At 39.5% G+C, this 18,733-nt stretch overlaps 1 protein-coding gene across 5 annotated transcripts in view; it reads left to right on the top strand.

Moving 5' to 3' along the window:
* Positions 1 to 18,106, top strand: part of RNASEH2B (ribonuclease H2 subunit B) — an 84,340-nt gene extending 66,234 nt beyond the window's left edge. For 2 of the 5 annotated variants that reach the window (XM_082859652.1, XM_082859651.1), the window contains 2 exons: positions 4,383 to 4,463; positions 6,873 to 7,295. In XM_082859652.1, coding sequence (XP_082715778.1) covers positions 4,383 to 4,463; positions 6,873 to 6,989 — 198 coding nt within the window. In that variant the 3' untranslated portion in view covers positions 6,990 to 7,295. Of the gene's footprint in view, positions 1 to 4,382; positions 4,464 to 6,872; positions 7,296 to 9,030; positions 9,224 to 17,759 lie in introns of those variants that run through there. The other 3 variants (XM_082859655.1, XM_082859654.1, XM_082859653.1) reach the window with 2 other exon arrangements.
* Positions 18,107 to 18,733: the final 627 nt, after the last annotated feature.

Below are 18,733 nucleotides of genomic sequence, written 5' to 3'. Positions count from 1 at the left end.
GCAGGAGTCTTGTGGTGGGAAACACCCTGGTGTCTTACATATGCTTGACCCATGCCCACGTATGTTGCAGCAAGCAGGTCCAAAAGGTGACAGGCAAAGGGAGCAAAAGGGAGAGTAATGACAAGAAGTCAGGCAGTGGCTCTCAAGCACAAGTGAGATGAGAGGCTAAGACTTGCCAGGGAAAGGAGGAGGGATATTTGACCTCCCAATAATACTCCTGGCTGGCTTACCACAGATGTTGCCAGAGGGTAGGTTCTTGTTTCCTCACAGAAAGAATTCAGAGACAAGTCACAAGAGGCCAAGTAAGCAAAGCGAGGATTTATTGAGAGATAGTAAACTCTCAGGAGGGAACACGGGCAGGCTCAGACAAGCTGAGGCTCAGCCCCTTTGAAATGACTAATGGTAGGCCCTTCTTACCCTCAGATATTTTGGTGGACACCGAAACCAGTGAGGTCACTAAGTTCCTAATAAATCAGGATAAGTCCTAAAGGTGATTTCAGAGTCTGGAAATCAGGTTTTGCTGACCCTAGCCAAGAAACTCACCCCATCTCTCTTGAAGTTCATATCCCGTCCCTAACGCAGCTTCCATGCTTGGATCTCACCCCTCACATCAATATTTCTAACCAATACCAAGTACTCATTCCCAAGTGCAATGAGTCTAGCCTGTCTTGCTGCCCCTGCCCCTAGTGACCAGTGGAAGAGGGAGGGAAAACGCGAGTTGTCCGGCATTTACAATATGGCCCTCCTAAGGCCTACAGAAAAGTCCCCACACCTCACGACCCCTCTTGTAACGGTGGCCTCTCTCCTCAAGCCGCGTGGGTACACCCTCTTGGGCAAACCACTTACAGGAATGGCTCAGCTCCTCAGAAGTGCGCCAGGCGTGCACTGCCCCAGACGCCTGTCCCTCTGCGGCCTGAACATAAACCAGCTGCCTTCTCAGAATAACCCCAGCTCTCCTTCCCCTCCCCAGGATTGGCTGTGGCCTTGCCTTGGATAGATAAGGCCCTGCTTGCGGTACAGTGCACGCTAGGCCAGCTAAGTAATCAGATGAACCTAGGTGTATCCCTCCATAGTATCCACCACTCCTGAAGTAAGAGGCTGATGGGCCTCATCCTGGCAGCAACTGGAGCAGCTGTTGTTTGGTGGCCCCATGGGCGGCTTTGCCTACCTTGAGGCAATGCGTTGCAACCTGCCAGATATTCTGTCTCCTCTGGCCAGGACCATGGGGGAACCCCCTTTATTTCCTAGCAAGTGTGGTGATGGATAACAGACTGGCCCTGGACTATCTGCTAGCTGAACGGGGAGGGGTATGTGCAGTAATCAAAAAAATGTGCTGCACCTCCATCAACACCACTGGCCAGGTGGAAGAAGATATGCAAAAGATACATGAACAGGCCCAGTGGCTCCACACTTGTGGGAAGGGTGACCCCAGTGCCAGCTCCACATGGACTGCAGTCAGAGGGGTATTACCAAACATGACCTGGTTCCTACCCCTGCTTGGACCTCTGACTACAGTAATATTTTTGCTGATTTGGGGCCCCTGCCTTTTTAGTCTCCTGTTTGTTAAGTCTGTTTCTTCAGGTTACGACAGTGTCACCTACATGTGATGGTATGCCAGGGATTTCAACCCATCCTGCAAGAAGATGGGGACCATCAACACCCACTGGACAGGGCTGCAGCCTCCTTCTACTCCCCACTCCCCATCTCTGCCGCTGTACATGACCCTGAGACCTCCTGTCTCTGACAGAGCAAGGTGATCTGGACCCCACTGGTAGGGACAATGCCCCTGCTCAGCTTGAAGCAGCTACGGAAGACGGACCATCGACCCTTTGACCCTTAAAAGATTTTAAGGGTCCAGACTCCCCGAGGGGGGAGACGTTAGAGCAGGCAGTTAGCCAGACATGAGCAGAGGAGGGAGGCACAGGTCATGTGACAGGAGACCATAATACATCTTGCAATGACAGGGGTTCTAGGGGCAAACACAGAAAAGCGGGAACCTCCGGGCTGACAGGAGACCATATGTCTTGTGAAGACAAGGGTCCTAGAGGCAAACAAAGAAAGGCAGGAACCTCCTGGTCGGAATGTAACCTTTTGCTCATTATGCCCTCATTACAGTAGAATTAGCATTGCAACCAGAGCAGTACCCATCATGCACCGGCACCACGACAGATCCGAGCAAAGCCAAATAAGGACAGAAACTCCCCCTCCTCTCGGGAAGGTGGACCTGGGATGAAAACCAGGAAATTACCCCCAAATCCCTCCCTTCTTGATGAATATTCCACCCAATCATTTTCACACCCCGTATAACCAGCTTGCCGAAAGGACTCACTGCTGCTCACCTGAGCCTGCCTGCGCTCCCTCCTGAGAGTGTACTGTCACTCAGTAAATCCTTTGCTTACTTGGCCTCTCAGTCTCGGCTCTGAATTCTTTCTACAAAAATACGAGAACCTACCCTCTGGCCGCACGAAGACAGCCACAGACAATTCATAAGCCAATCAGTATGGCTGTGTTCCAGTAAAACTTCATTTATAAAAACAGCCAGCCAGCTGGACTTGGCCCCTGAGCGGGACTTGGCTAAGCCCAGATTTAGATCTTGGCATCTCATTTCTCCTACATCTCAACTTCACCTCCTAGATTATTTTAGTCGCTTTCTGAGGTTTCCTGCTCTATTGTGTCTTCCTGGGGCTCCGGTTTGTACATTGCAAACTTCACTGGATGATGTACCATAGTTGAAACAAGTGTAGGATAATGTCTGCTGCTAGGTTTCCCGTCTGTGTCTAGGATTTGATTGATTTTTACAGAAATATAGTTGATTGTTTGCAGGAAATAACGTTCCAGTGACTGTTAGGTATCTTTGCATCTGTGTTGTAATTCGTAGCATGGAGCCTCTCATCCTTAATATGTTTTGCATTATTTTATTACTATTATGTTTGACTATGTTGAGGCCCGGCTTCCAATTCTCACCCCCTTGCATCTTTTGAATTTATCACTGTCAGCTGGCAGAGCTGAATGCAATCAGTGGATTTGGAGATGTTCCTAAGTGCCTTCTTTGCAAGTCATTTGTAAGAATAAGACCAATCTTAGCATTAGTTCCTCTGTACTTTCTGTCTGCCTTTTTTTCCAGAACTGTACCCATTTAGTCAGACCCTTTGTTACTGTCTTTCTGAGCCACTTTTCTATTTCTTCTGAAACATTCCCCCAAATCTGTAGTGATTCAGTCTTTTAAATAACAGAAATTTAAGTAGATGTTACAGTTAATGTTTTTTTCCCAACGTATTCAACAGTGTGCTGGTGAAAAATTTCAAGACGTGTCATTTTACCCACTTGTATTGTACATGGGCTGTGGCATCTTTTAGTACCGACTCTACAGTTCTTTGTGTAGTGAAAGCTGGGTGTGAAGAGTGAAGCTGGGAACAAATCTGCATTTCCTAGGGTGGGTCCATATTGGGTCTTGTCAACCCAGCGTCTCCACAGAGAGCTTGAAAATCTGTAAAAGTCCAAGTTGTGATCCCTGTGCAGTCAGTTCTCCATGTTAAACATCAAGACTTACCTGCCCTGCTATGTGCCTTTTACATAATAAATGTGTCAGATTCCTACCATAATATGAACATATGGCCACAGTCTAGCTCTTGACAAGATTCTCACATTCATTGATTGGTGAAAAATGCTCATGTGAAAGGTAAAATCATGAAGTAAAGGTTGACCTAATTGCATTGGGTCCAATGGAAAGAGCACTTGTACCATAGTTGAGATCTCACCTCAAGTCCTCTGCTAGGTGACCTTAAGCTGTTCACTTAACCTCTGTGCTTCCTTCTGCTTGCTTTGCAAGGTTGTTCTTATGTGGATAAAATGAGATAACTGAATTGAAAGGAGGTAAGAACATAAAGCTATACAAAGATGGTGACAGTCAGAATGCTGTCCCTGTATTCCTAAATGGACATTACAGCAGCCCTGCAGGTGAATGAAGTCGGGGTTCTGGCTGGACCCCGGCCATCTTAAAGGAAATTCTCTTCTTTGCCTTCTGTGCCTGCATTCACCCCGCCTTAGACTGTCCTGGAAGTCAGCAGTCACCTCGATGCCCCCTGTCCCTGGTACATACATTATGTGATCATACCGCTAGACAGCCTAAGGGCTGGGTCATGGGCTTGCCTGCTCACATCTCCCCATCACCAAGGCTGCTTCTTGGAAGGGACGTCTGGCTTAGTTCCTAGATAACTGGCAAAAAGCGAAGGGACTTGTAAAAAGTAAGCCCTCTGCAGGGTCTGCTGCTCCATTTGACCTCGCTATTGGTCCAAATTGCACATACATGTTGGGTTTTTTTTTTAATGGACTGATGTAAGTGTCAAGCTGACGTTTGACACTTCACTGCTCTAACATTGCAGAAAGTAAAGTTATCAGATGAGCCCGTAGAAGCAAAAGAAGATTACACTAAGTTTAACACTAAAGATTTGAAGACTGTAAAGGTATGTGTCTGGGTGCAGCAGCAAATACTCTTGAATCCTGTGGCTGTTGCTGCATGGGGACTTCGAGGAACGATTGCATGCTTGATTGTGATTTTATCATTTTAACCATGAAGAATTATTAACTTGCATTTCTGTGACTTAAGAATTAATTCAAAATTATGAATGGTGATGAAAGCGTCAAGCAAAGAAGACTTTTTACAGATAAAGAAATGCAGTATACTTATTAGCAAGAGTGTGCCTAAACTTTGCAATATATTCAGAGTGATAGGATGGGGCAGAGGAAGGGGCTCCAAAGGTAATTTTTTGTCGGCTCTGCTGCCCAGTAGCTTCCCAGCAATTATGACAATGACAACAATTATTAACAACTCCATAATTCAGCAACCACCCCAGCAAGTATTTTCATAACATTTCTTACTGATTTATCCTATACATCATCATATATATATATACACACACATATATAGTTTGGGGTTCTGCCTTTTTCATTTAGCTCTATATTGTGAAAATGTTCATGTCATTAAGCTTTCTTTGAAAAATTATTAATGGTTTTGTGATATTCAGTCATGTGTTATTTTATTTCACCACAGGGAATATAGTCTATTTAATCATTCTCCTATTTTTGGACACATAGGTTACTTCTGCTTTTTTGTTTGTTTTAATGAGGTGATAAACATTCTCATTTATAGTCTGCATCTCTATTTCATTAGACACAATTTAAAACTAAGAGTAAAGGCTTAGAAAACATGAACTCTTTCCATGATTACTGGTATACATATATATAGCTAAAATGCTTTCCAAAAGTGTAGCAGAAATTTGTACTCCCAGCCGTTATTGCTGATGAGTGTTCATCTCACATTCTTGACAACATCAAGTATTATTTTTATTCTTGAAAAATTTGCCTAAGTAGGCTACTTTAGGTAGAAAGGTTGTTTTTCCAAATGCTTATTGCCTGTCTGCATTTTTGCAAATTGTCAGTTCATGTTTCTTGCCTGTTTTTATATTGGGATAGTAATATTTTTCTTGTTGATTTGTAAGAGCTCATTCTAAGTTCAGGCTATTAACACTTTTCATGACATATAGGGTACAGATAATTTTCCAGTTTGTTTAGGCTTTTCATTTGACTTTTGAACTATTTTAAGTTTATCTGAGGATTAAATATGGAAGTTTTTTATGATTTTCTCATTATTTTTATGCTTAGAAAGACCTTGCCTTGCCCCAAGATAGGTTAACTTCCACCTAGATTTTAAGAACACTTACTCTCCATAGATTTAATGTTTTCTAAAAATTGTATTCTTTAATCTACATGTAATTTATCAGGGCATGGGCTATCAGGGGATAATCCAACTTGAGATTTGGCTAAAATAGCTGGTTATCTCAGTGCTTTCTGTAAGCAGGGACATTTTCGAGTTTCTCTGTGAGGAGTATTTCTGCCCCACCCTTCTAAGCGCTGCTTCCCATTGTATCCACTTGGGCACCGCACCAGTGAGATAAGAGGTTGGACCAGGATGTCAGTTAATTGCAGGGGATGGAGGATAACTTGTCTCAGAGACTGTCACTTTTCCCCATCCAGCCAAAATATAAGCCTACTAAATTATAAGTGACAGAATGTAAAAAGCAAATTTTTAGGGATCATATATTGACTGTGCCCTTAAAAGATACCTTGGCAATGGCTCTGTCTCACAGTTCCCAGAGAGACAGATGATTTTTTCTTTGCTGATTCCCATCATTTATGCTTTTGCTGAACACTGAAGTAAAATCAGCTGCTATTTCCCTTCTGCCAGTGCTTGTTATAGGACATGGCAAAACAAAACAAAACAAAAACAGTGACCAGGAAGAGAGAGAATTTTAAAAGGCAGAGTTATTTGGAGTCAGCTTTTTAGAAAGTATTTTTTTGTTGGAGGAAAAATGGGACAGCTATCCTGCTGGTCCTGGATGCTTTGCAATACAGGTTATCTTTTGAATATAATAGCTTTGTCCTTGGTTTCCCATAGAGCCTATGAATAAAATCAGATGGTAGATTGTTGTGAATTATTCATCATTTGGTAATACAAGGCTGTAATTCCTCCCTCTGACAATTGCTGCCTGTGTCAGTTCCATTGTTTGTGTTATTTCACTTAATACACCCTCCAGAATTATTTCCCCTAAAGTAAACCGTTGGTTGTAACATTCCACTCCTTAGAAGGTGGCAGTTTTGTCTCCTGCCTCTTTTAACATATTTTGTCTCTTAGATCTGAATTCTGAATAGAAATCAGAACTTTTAAAAAGAATCACTCCTTTATGAAGCATGTCAGCAGCAAATGCTTACCTCCCTTAACGAACCTTGAGACATGCATGGTCTTGTTTGATTTGCATGTATGATTTATAAATGTTACATTCATAACAATTTTTCTCTCTTATTTTCAATAACAGAAAAATAGCAAAATGACTGCAGCTCAGAAGGCTTTGGCTAAAGTTGACAAGAGTGGAATGAAAAGTATTGATTCCTTTTTTGGTGCAAAACATGTTAAAAAAATTGGAAAGATTTGAAACTTTGAAAATTAAATCAAGCAAAAATATTTGCCTTCTACATGTCCCATTTTCAGCCTTCCTCCATTCCACTGTACTTCCTAACCCTTAATTACCACCTTTTAAAAAAAAGTAGGAAGGGGGCAATTTTCAGATTCACTTGAACATTTCTTTGTGTTTGATTTTTGTGTTTTCCTGAACAAAATATGGGAAAGTAATTGTATAACTTCATGGCTTGTGGCCTTTGGAGTTTTGTTTGACATCATGAAAAGTAATCAAGTGAATAGAATTAACCTCTAGCATCACAATTTCCTCAATAAACTGATGTGTGACAATATTTGAGTGTATGCCTGTTATTTTATGCAACGTTGCACATGGTAGCTATAGCAATATGGTTTTCAATATACTGAGAGAAATATAACACAACTATCAGATAAACTACTACTTTTTAAAAGCCTTTAGTTTTGGGTAAATCTTTTGTTTAATGTATTTTCTGTTTTATGAATACATGTTCTTTGCAGAAAATAGAGAAAAGTATAAAACAAAAATTATAATCTCCCGACTTTTCATTACCTGGAGGTAATATGGTGTATTTTCTTCTATAATAATTTTTAAAGGAATTATAATAGTAATTTTATAACCTTTTTTCTTGACATCATTTTGTGAGCATTTTCCCAGGCTACTCTTCTTCATAAATATACTTCTTTAATGACAGTAATTTTTAATTATTTGAGTATTTGATTATTTAATGATCATAGTCCTATTTTGGACATTTGTATTATTTTTAAACATTTGCTATTGGAAGAATCAGAGTCTATGTAAATATTTGTCCGTATCTTTTATTGTTTTCTTAGAATGGATTTTTAGAAGTGGGCTTACTGATTAATAACTAAGTTTTTCAAATATATACTTTTGGGAATATATTTCACAGAAAGGTTATAGTATCTTGCACTCTAACAAATGATGGTATGAGTCCTTATCTTATTAGCTTTGAGTAGTGTCTTTGCAAATAAGTGGAAAAAAGGCATGTTGGTGTGGTTTTAATTCACATTTTCCTGATTAATAATGTCGACTGAAGAAAACCCCACACAACCTGAAAGTTGAGAGTTATGTTTTATTCAGGGAACTTACAGAGGACTATAGCCTGGGAGGCAGCCTCTCAGATAGCTCTGAGGAACTGTTACAAAGAGGTAAGAGAGAAGCCAGGATATGTAGGAATTTTTGTTGGAAAAAAAAAAACATGCAGTCAAACATCAAAAGATTACTGCTAATCATATACACACAAAAGAAACCCCAGACATCTCAAGTTAATGAGTTTAGTGCTTTTCTGGGTATGGGAAGATGCAAGAGTCTGGGCTCATTGAAATTACTCCTTTGATATGCATCTGAACCAGTATTCTGGTTCAGGGCCAGTATTCTGTTTTTCTCCATCCTGAATTCCCCTCAGGGCACACCGAGGTGGGGGGGCGGGTGAGGGAAAGCTCTGCAGAGGCTGATGGCTTGATGGTGGGCAGCATTTGTTGTTTTCTGAAATGGCAGGCAACATTTTTTTGTCCACAGTAATAATAATGTTCATTTTTTCACATTTACCTATCATTTGCCATCTTATAGAGAATTATTCGTTTATGCCCTTTGTTAAATTATTGGAGTATCAGTATTTTTCTTATTGATTCTAAAAAGTATTTTATAACTTAAAGACATTCATTTTTGTCCACTGTGTTCATTGTAATTTTTTTCCCTTGGTTTGTAATTATTTTCTCATCTATTTATTTTTTCCATTAGATTTGTAGGATCATTTTTACAGGTTCTAAGAGTAAATTCTAATGGGTTTTACTGAGATTTTGAAAGACCCATAAATTATTTTGAGAAAAACACATCTTTACAAAAGTCAGTGTCCTTATTCAGGAATATGGTATTTGTCTATATTTACTAAAATCCTAATCATACCTTTCACTAACATTTGGTTCTTCATCTTCATGTAGGTTCTAGATACTTCTTTTTAGGAGTATCTCTAGGTATTCTTGTTGCTATTAATGAAATCTTTTTTTTTTTTTTTTTTCAGTTATATCTCCTAACTGGCTATTTTGTGGTAAAGTATTACATTTTTATATATTTATCCTTTAAATAACTAATTTACTAAACTATTAATCTAAATTTTAAAATTTTATTCATATTGGGTTTTCAATGCATAATAAGGTACATAATTTTAACTTCGAAAAATTTGTGTGCAGTTCTGATAGTTATAGTAGCTCTTTTATATCTTTTATATCATATTACATGGGTAAGACTACCTAGAACAGTATTGAAGAATAATATGTAATAGTAGTTATCTTTGCCTAATTTGTGATTTTATTAATGTGCGTTACCATCAGTTCTGACACTAGCTATTGTTAATGGGATAAAGAATATCTATCTTTGGTATTTCCTTTTATACTTAGTTTCCTTAAAGTTTTAATTAGTCATTGGTATTGGTTGTTATCAAATATCTTTTTGGCATCTCTTGTGCTGGTTGTAGAGTTTTTATCACAATTAAACTGTGCTTGAGTTCCTACACTAAACTCTACCTGGCAGTAGATAAAGGAGAGCATCATGGATGCTCCCTATCTGGTTTAACCATTGTCAAATCTAGTTCTCAATTAGGTTGTCTAGGCTTTTATTTAGAATGTTTGCATCTATATTCGAAAGCAATATTGCTGTTAGATCTTAGTGTTAGAATTCAGCTGGCTTTCAATCTTTCCCAGTATTCTGGAAGGAATAATTTTGCATAAGAACAATCTATTTCTGGAAACTTTTAAAGAACATCCATGGTAAAACTGTCTGGCACTGAGCCTTCTTTTGTCTTCTTTAATCTGGAAAAATTTCTCACCTATTCCTTGTCTTACTTGACCTTGACATTTTTGAAGAGCACAGGCTGGTTATTTAGTCGAATGTTCCTCACTTTGAGTTTGCCTAATGTATCCTCTTGATTAGATCCAAGTTTTACCTTTTGGGCACCCACAGAAGTAATGCTGTGTCTTTCTTAGTGCACCATGTCAAGAGTCACATGACCCAGTACTAGGGATGTTAACTTTGATTGCTTGATTAAGGTGGTGTCCACCAGGTTTATCCACTGTAGAGTTATTATTTTTCTCTTTGTAATTAATAAGTGATTTGTGGGCAAATACTCTGGCACTTTTAAGTATCCTATTCCTCATTCAGCATTCACTCACAAGTTTTAAAATAAAACTGATGTTTTTTCCAACTCCATCATTTCTTTTATATTTATTTATTTTACATTTATATTTATTTACTTTGACATTTTTCTAGAAGGAAGGGCTTTCCCTTCTCTACTTATTTATTCATTTATGAGCTTATATCATCATGCACTTGAAGGTTATTTTATCCAGTGATTTAAATTACATTATTCTGTTCCTCATATTGTCCCAGAAGGGCCAGTAGGAGTCCCTTCAAGCTGCCTACTGTATCTTTTTGTTATGTTTCATTCATTTTTAAATACTTCATTACTTCTTCTGCAAGAGGGTATTCCAGACTCTTCATGTATTTTCTGTGTCCAAGCCCTGGAATCAGCCTCTTTCCCAAGGAGCCAGGGTTCCTTTTAGAGGAGAATGGTATTTAGAAACCAAGACCCAGGCAAGAGGTGTGCTTGCTGCTACTGTCGATCTATGTGTGTGGTTTTTGTAGATTTCCTTTATCAGACTGAGGAAGTTCTTCTCAGTGAGAGTTTTAATCATGAATGGATATTGAATTTTGTCAAATAAGTTTTCTTCATCTATTGAGATGATCATGCAGTTTTCCTTTAGTAAAGGAATATATTTTAATATGTGAAGTATAATGATCGATTTTTGAATGTTGAACTTTATATTCCTGGGATAAACTCACTTGGTCTTTTCATATATAGTATTGTGTTTTATTTCCTAATATTTTATTAACGATTTTTTTAATCTCTGTTCATGAGGGATATTGGTCTGTAGTTTTCCTTATTTGTAATGATTTTGTCTAGTTTTGGTATCAGAGTAAAGCTGACTTTATTAAATGAGTTGGGAAATAGTCTGTCATCACCCATTTTCTGAAAGCGTTTTTGTGAGATTAGTATTGTTTTTCCTTTTTATGTTGGACAGAATTCACTAGTGAAGCCATTTGGGCCTGGAATTTTTTTTTTTTTTCTGGGAAATTTTTTAGTTACTAGTTCAATTTCTATAATGTAAAGCTATTCTAATTTTCTTCTTTTTCTTGTGCCAGTTTTAGTAATTTATGTCTTTCAAGAAATGTATCTTTCATCTAGTTGTCAAATTTATTGGTATAACTTGTTTCTTATATTTTTATTATCCTTTTTATGTCTGTGAATCTAGTGATATTCCTTCTTTCATACCTGATTTGGTTGTGTCTCTTCGTTGTTTTCTTGATTATTTTCATTAAATTTGGAAAATTTCTGGCCAGTATGTCTATAAATTTTCTGTTCTTCACCCACCCACCCCCTTTTCTCTTCACCCTCTTGGCTTCTGGGACTCCAGTTACATGTATGCTAGACTACTTGATGTCCCACAGGTCCTTTAACTTCTGTTCTTCTTCTTTATTTTCAATTTTACTTTGTCTTGTAGTGTTTTATTTTCTATAACCTCAGTGAATTTTTATTTCATATATTGGAATTTTCAGCTCTAGATGTTCCATTTGGCTCTTTTTTATATCTTCGCATTTCTCTCCTCATTGTGTTCTCCTTCAAGTAGTTCGTTAACAATAGCTGCTTAAATGTTCTTGTCTGCTAGTTCCAACATCTCCGACATTTCTGTGCCAATTTCTTTGTCTTTACTTTTTTACTTTGAAATAACGTTAGACTTATAGAAAAGTTGCAAAAACATTAGAGAGTACACATATACTCTTCACTCAGCTTCCTCTAACCTTAACACCTTATATAACCAGTACAATTATCAAAACCAGGGACTTTACAATAACACAATATTATTAACTAATCTACCCCCTTGTTTGAGTTTCATCTATTTTTACACTAATGTTTTTCCATTCCAGGGTCCAGTCCATCCTTCCACATTGCATTTAGTTAAGTATATCTCCTCTTTTCTGTAATGTGTCTCTCAGTCTTTCTTTATCTTTCCGTGACCTTGACACCTTGAGAGTACTGGTCAGTTATTTTGTGAAATGCCCCTCCATTTCTGATACCTTGAAATTGTGCTAATATCCTGTTTCTCATGTGATCATTTCATAATACTAATAACTAATGATACTAATAACAACAAATACTGTCTAGCATTTATGTGCTTGGCACTGTTGAGCACTTTACGTATAATAATTCATTTAATCCCCACAGCAGCTGTAGTTGTAAGGCAGGGTGCCATAGGAGCCAGGAGAGTGACACCCAACCCAAAGGGCAAAAGGATGAGAGAAAGGCTACTTAAACTCTTGAATTATCACCCCTGTTGAAGGTAAGCTACTTAACAGCAGGAACTCTGTGCTATTCACCTTGTGTCTCGCACAGAGTATGCAGTTGGTAGATGTTGGTACACACTGGATAGGTTGGGCACAAATGTTGACTCTGTACTATTCACCTTGTGTCTCGCACAGAGTATGCAGTTGGTAGATGTTGGTACACACTGGATAGGTTGGGCACAAATGTTGGATAGGTTGAGTATTCTAACCAGTGTCCTCACTAATTGAGACTTGACCTTTTTATCCCAAGGGTCAAAGTCATGATCTTGATCTATCTTGGTCTTTCAAATTGTCTAAGCTATTACATGACCTTCTTGTTGGTCCTTGAATATGCCACACTGTTCCCATATCAGTGCCTTTGTGTGACTTGTTTATCTTTTATATCCTTCCTCCAGATCTTCACATGATTTGTTCCATCATGTCATTTCAAGCATCTCAAGCATCATTTTCTCAGAGATGCAATTCCTAATTCCTCACTTGCCTCCAATCCTCTCCCATCTTCCTGCCTCACCCTCTTCATAGAACCTTGCCTGACTAGGTCACAGTTATGTCCACAGCACCTAACATGGGGCAGCGCAGAGCAGGCCTTCTATAAAGGTATGAGGTAATCAATCGATCAATCAGTTAGTCTGTACCGGACACCTCAGAAAAGTGTTCTGCAGTACAAAATGGGGTTCCTTGACATTTTATGGCTGAACTTTGGAATTCAAGTTTCATTCTGAGTGGTTTTCTGTGGTGCTGTTAGAGTTGAAGTTTAAGAACATATTCATAAACTCCTTGTAGAGGCTTAATAGAAATAGATATAATCTTTAATCTCTGGATAAAGGGCTGTGAATTTTCTTCTATCAGTTGATTAAACCTCACTTACTGTAGTCATTTTATCTGCGTCAGAATGTCTCAAGTTAGAATACATTGTTTACATCTGTGCTGTTAATAAATTTGCTTTTACATGGCATTTAAAGATTATTCATATAAAGCCCATAACCTAAATTATTGAAGTTTGAGAGTATATGTGGTCTATATACTCCTTGTCTTCACAGAAGCTTTTATTTTTTTCCAGCTTTATAGATGTATAATTGACAAATTGTATAAAGTGTACAATGTGATGTTTTGATACACAAAGATTGTGACATGATTACCATAACCAAGCTCATTAACATATTTGTCACCTCACTTGTTTACCGTGTGTGTGTGTGTGTGTGTGTGTGTGTGTGTGTGTGTGTGTGAGTGAGTGAGATGAGAACACTGAAGATCTATTCTCTGAGCAAATTTCAAGTATACAATACAGTATTATTAACTATAGTCACTACACTGTACATTAGATTTCAGGAGCTTTAAATAGGTGCTCACATCATGACTTAGCTATAGATTAAATGGGAATCTGAAATCATCAATTTTGTTTTCTTCCATATTTGAGTTTACTTTTGATGTCAAGATACTAATCCTACTTGCAATGTGCAGTGTTAACTAGGAGTTGAATAGTAGTTGAAGAGTGAAAAACTAAAGGTGTTACACCTACCTGCCAAGTGCTATTCTGGGGAATAATATTAGGAACAAATCAGTGTGGACTTTATATATATACATGCACAATATACACAAATTGACACACATGTATATACACACACACTTAAATACAAATACATGCACATATGCACCCACAAACATACATACGTATATACACACATACACGTATATATCCTATCCTTCCTTCAAATTTAAAGAATTTCAAACTAGAGACTTTTTAGACTTTATTACCACAGGTACAGTATCAAACATTGGGGTAGCGCAGAAAACTCAGATCCTTTGGCACTTTGCTTACCTTACTTACATCATTTATCTTTTTGATTAATGTGCTGAGTTTGGGGAAAGTTTCAAAAGATTTCTGCAAACTCTAAAACCACTTGTGTACACACACAAGAGCCTCCATCATTTTCATCAAACCATTCGTATTTCTGAAACTGATCTCAGATTACCAACATCCTTTCCTTTTTTGTGCCTGGTTTATCTTCGATTTAAATCTTCCTTGTACTCTAGCTCTCAGGCTCTTTCATCTTCCAGGTTTGTGCTTCTCGGGTTCTGACTCCCAAAGAGATTCCCCTCCATCAGGTTTAATGTGGATGTCAAGGGGGACTGGGTTTCATCCGTTCAGGTCTATTTTTAGTGCGCCGACCTTCACTCCCACACTCCCGTTTCTCTTACTCTTACTCGGGGCTTTAGCCAGACACAAAGGCAATTTGGAAGTGAGAAGCTGAAATGTACCCATTTACATTTACTAAATGTACAGTGTTTATACTGCATGCAAACTTATGATGACAATAACAGTAAACAGATGAAAATGAAGTGAAAATGAGCAACCATGTTTCAAACTAAACTAAAAAGTTTACTTTTAAAAAGTAAAATAGTTGGTCTGAAAAGGCCAATTAATTTAAAGGAGCTGGATTTATACTTGGTTGTAGTCCTAATCCTGCCTTAACTCTGACCCATGGACAAACCACTAGCATGGCTGACCCACAGTGGTGTCTTCCGTGTGAGATGAGACTAGATCATTGGGTTGTTTGATGTCCTGCCCTGCGGTCACTGCTGCTTGGGGCGCCTCATCTCCTCCACCTCTGTGAGGCTATGCCCTTGATTAGCATCTGTCCTGTGCTCACCCCGCATCAGGCCCTCGTCTGAGCTCCTTGGGTGGATTCTCTCATCTGTTTGACTGGAAGCAAATACACCAACATGTTCACTCTGGCTGTTGTGTTCATGTTATATATTTGTCTCTTTTCTTCATTTTCCATAGATTACATTACTTTGCAGTGGAAAGAACTGCAAAGAGCATAATTCTTAGAAAGTAATAACAAAGACTGGCAAAGTGCCTTGCAATTTTTTAAGCACTTTTCCCATGAATTTATGTGTTTAAAATCCTTCCGGAAACCATGTGGCACAATTGGTATTATTTCCTCCATTTTACAGTTGAGAAGGGTAAGGTCATTTCATTTGCCCAAGGTCACACAGCTAGTAAACTCAGGACTTCCGACTGCCGGGCTCTCCGCACCAAATTAACTCCCTTCCCCAGAGGCCCTAACTTTGACTTGAGTTGCATCCTGGCAAGTCACCCCTTCACCAGATTTGAAAGACAGCCTCTTCACATAGGTTAAGCTTGACTTTCTCTGTTCTTAAAGTTGATCTAACTTAACTAGCTGACTTGTATCACGTATTTTTTTTTCCCCAAACAGCCCTTTCTCCAGGACTAATCCAAGATTTGGAGATCTCCAGAGTTAGCTGCATTATACAGTTGAACCTCTTGGTGGAAGGCAAGGAGCTCTGAGTCTAGGAAGGCAAGTGAAAGGCCATTTGTTAGTGTCCTTGGACGATGTCCACAGGCTTTGACCTCATCTGAATAAGGCAGAAATGGTTAGATTCGTGCACCTTTTGATACACAGACTTATACACTCCTCCAGTTTATATGCTTCTCAGGGTCGTTAGACTGATGCAAAGTACCTTATGTTTAATAGTACTTTACAGTTTTTACAGCAATCCTGTATCAGTAGTTAAATTAATCTTTATAGCAACCTTCTAAGGTAGACTGGAAGGGGGGTGTATCCCTGTTTCATAGATGGTCCAAGTGAGGACACCCAGACTGTGAGTGGCCAAGCCCGAGGCTGTCCTTCCACCCTCAAGCCCAGCCCTCTCTCTTTTTTGCCTCCCCAAGGTTCTTATTGTTGTGTATATAGCTTTATGGCCATTTCTCCTTCAGTAGTCTGTTTTAATTGTGAATTTTATCCTAAGAAAGGAAAAATCAGATTTATTCTGTTTCATCTTTTTGCTCTATTCATAATGAATTCTGCAGGTCAATTTATCCTCAGCAGTGCTGAGCCAGAATGAAAGCTTCTACTTAGCTATTGCATTTGCATGCCAAGTCTTTAATTCAGCTGTCAGCTTTTTAGCATTTACTGTACTTTTGTTAATAAATGTTATTTTGATGGTCTCACACTAATCAAGCCTATTTGAGACAGGGAGGGGCGGAGGGAAGCACCGAATGTGATTTACAGAAGAATCAGAGCTTCTTTATGGATGTTAAGAGAATTGTTACCTTACACATGTGCTTTAATCAGAATGTGTAAAATTAAAGTTAGTCAAGTTATAAGTTCTTTCAAAAGAAAAAAGGAGCCAAGGAATAAGCTTAGATTCATTTATTCTTTTAAGAGCATATACTGAGCACCCGCTTTGTGCCAAATGTTGTTCTAGGCACTAGGAATGCAGCTGTCCACATGGCAAAAAATACCTGCCTTCGAGAAGTTTCTGCTCTGGGGGGCAGCTAGATGGAGTGTCAGATATTGCCGGGGGCTGTGGAAGAAGCTGAGCAGGGAAGTGGACAGAGTTCTGGTGAGGCGGCTGGTCAGGGAAGGTCTAACCTCTGTCACATCTTATCCACTTACAGCATAGAAGTCTGATTTCCATCAACTTCTTTTTTTTTGATACCTTATAGCTCCAGAGTAAATTGTTTGACTTTGTGATCAGTAAGAAACCAGCTTTCAATAATTACACTTGTTCCATGGCATTTTTCAGGAGGATATTAAGGACTACTACTTCCACCAGCAAGTCTATATTTATTTTTTATACATTGGATCTGCATAGGAAAAGAGAAGAAAACATGGTTTAAGAATTATTCACCTTAGAACTTTTTTTCATGTTTCTTGTATTATCATTTTTTTCCTAAAATGAGGGTATCTATTCCCTGAGTTTGGGCAAGCTTAACATTATTTTGTATTTCACTCCCTTTGAACACTGGAAGGAAAATGTGCGTCTCACCCACCTCCAGGAGCCTAACATTAGCCCTAGAATGAGGTCGCCCCAAAGGAAACCGCTTCCTTTGCCTGAGGGCTTCTCTTTTTTATTTATTTATTTTTGGCTGCATTGGGTCTTCGTTGCTGTGCACGGGCTTTCTGTAGTTGCAGCGAGCAGGGGCCACTCTTGGATGTGGTGTGCAGGCTTCTCACTGCAGTGGCTTCTCTTGTTGTGGCCAGGCTTCAGTAGTTGTGGCACGTGGGCTCAGTAGTTGTGGTTTGCGGGCTCTAGAGCACAGGCTCAGTAGTTGTGGCGCGTTAGTTGCTCAACAGCATGTGGGATCTTCCCTGACCAGGGCTCGAACCCTTGTCCCCTGCATTGGCAGGTGGATTCTTAACCACTGTGCCACCAGGTAAGTCCCAAAGGCTTCTCTTTGAAGCACAAATGCACAGCTGCTGATCTCAGGACTAACCCAACCAGCCTTGCTTTTCTGTTCTGGAAGGTGCAGATAGTCCTCGGGATTGCAGGTGACTGCTTCTCCTCACCAGGATACAACATGTATTCTCCTTCTCTCCCTAGGTGGCAGCACAAAGACAGAAAAGGGACAAGTGACAACAGATCCACGCAAGACTTGGCTGCTTCTCACGTGATTTAAGACACTCCCAAAGGGCTAAAACTTTTTCTTCTGCACTTCCTAGAAAATCACCGAATGCCAAGAGATGTAAAGGACTAACCAGGAATGTTTTATTTCTGTGATCAATACCGCTAGTCCCTTCAGGCAGCAGCAACTCCCCCTGGAGGCGACTGGCATGGAACTAGAAAGCACCCCTAGTGTGATTCTGCCCTGAGGAATTCAAGCCATATCACCCCTCTGCCCCAGCCTACCCACCATAAAGGTATGGGTTTTTAACAGTCTGGTGCTTCAGATTTCAAAACATTGGGAGGAGACGGCTCATTGTGAAAATCGGGTCATTTCTTAAGCTGGACCCTGTTGGCCTGCTGTTTTCCTGGGGTCAGGACAGCACTTTTAGGTTTTCATGTGGTGACTATAAGTACTAGATTCCACACGAGAAGACTTGACAGACCGAGTTTCTACCCTTATTAAAAAAAAGAAAAAGGGGGAATTGCCGGGAGGACCAGGGGGAGTAGTCAGCACGTTCACTGCCATGGCAGGGGTTCAGTCCCTGGTCAGGGAGACAGGATCCGCAAGCTGCATGGGGCAGCCCCACCCCCACCCCAAAAAGAAAAAAGAAAGCCTGCCCTTCCTTTACTCCTTATCAGTTTGGCAGCTTCTAGTTCATAACAATACCTGAACATGTGCATTTTATGGTGTGCCGGAGTTGTAAACATTGCTTCATTTTTAAAAGATTTGTCCAATGTGTGCATTATTGTAGTTATTTAGAGTGCGGGCATAAGATATGCGGGAAAGTTAGAAGTAGATGCCAAAAAGTAATTTAGCAGGGAATTCTGATGCATAGTGAAGACGTTTAGGGGGCGTAGGCAGGTTTTGTGCAGACAAGTCCAGGAGTTTGTGCTGACTCATCAGCTTGACC

Source organism: Leucopleurus acutus, assembly GCF_964270905.1.
Source record: "Leucopleurus acutus genome assembly, chromosome: 18".
NCBI classification, from domain to species: domain Eukaryota; kingdom Metazoa; phylum Chordata; class Mammalia; order Artiodactyla; family Delphinidae; genus Leucopleurus; species Leucopleurus acutus.
This window is presented reverse-complemented; position numbering and strand designations above follow the sequence as displayed.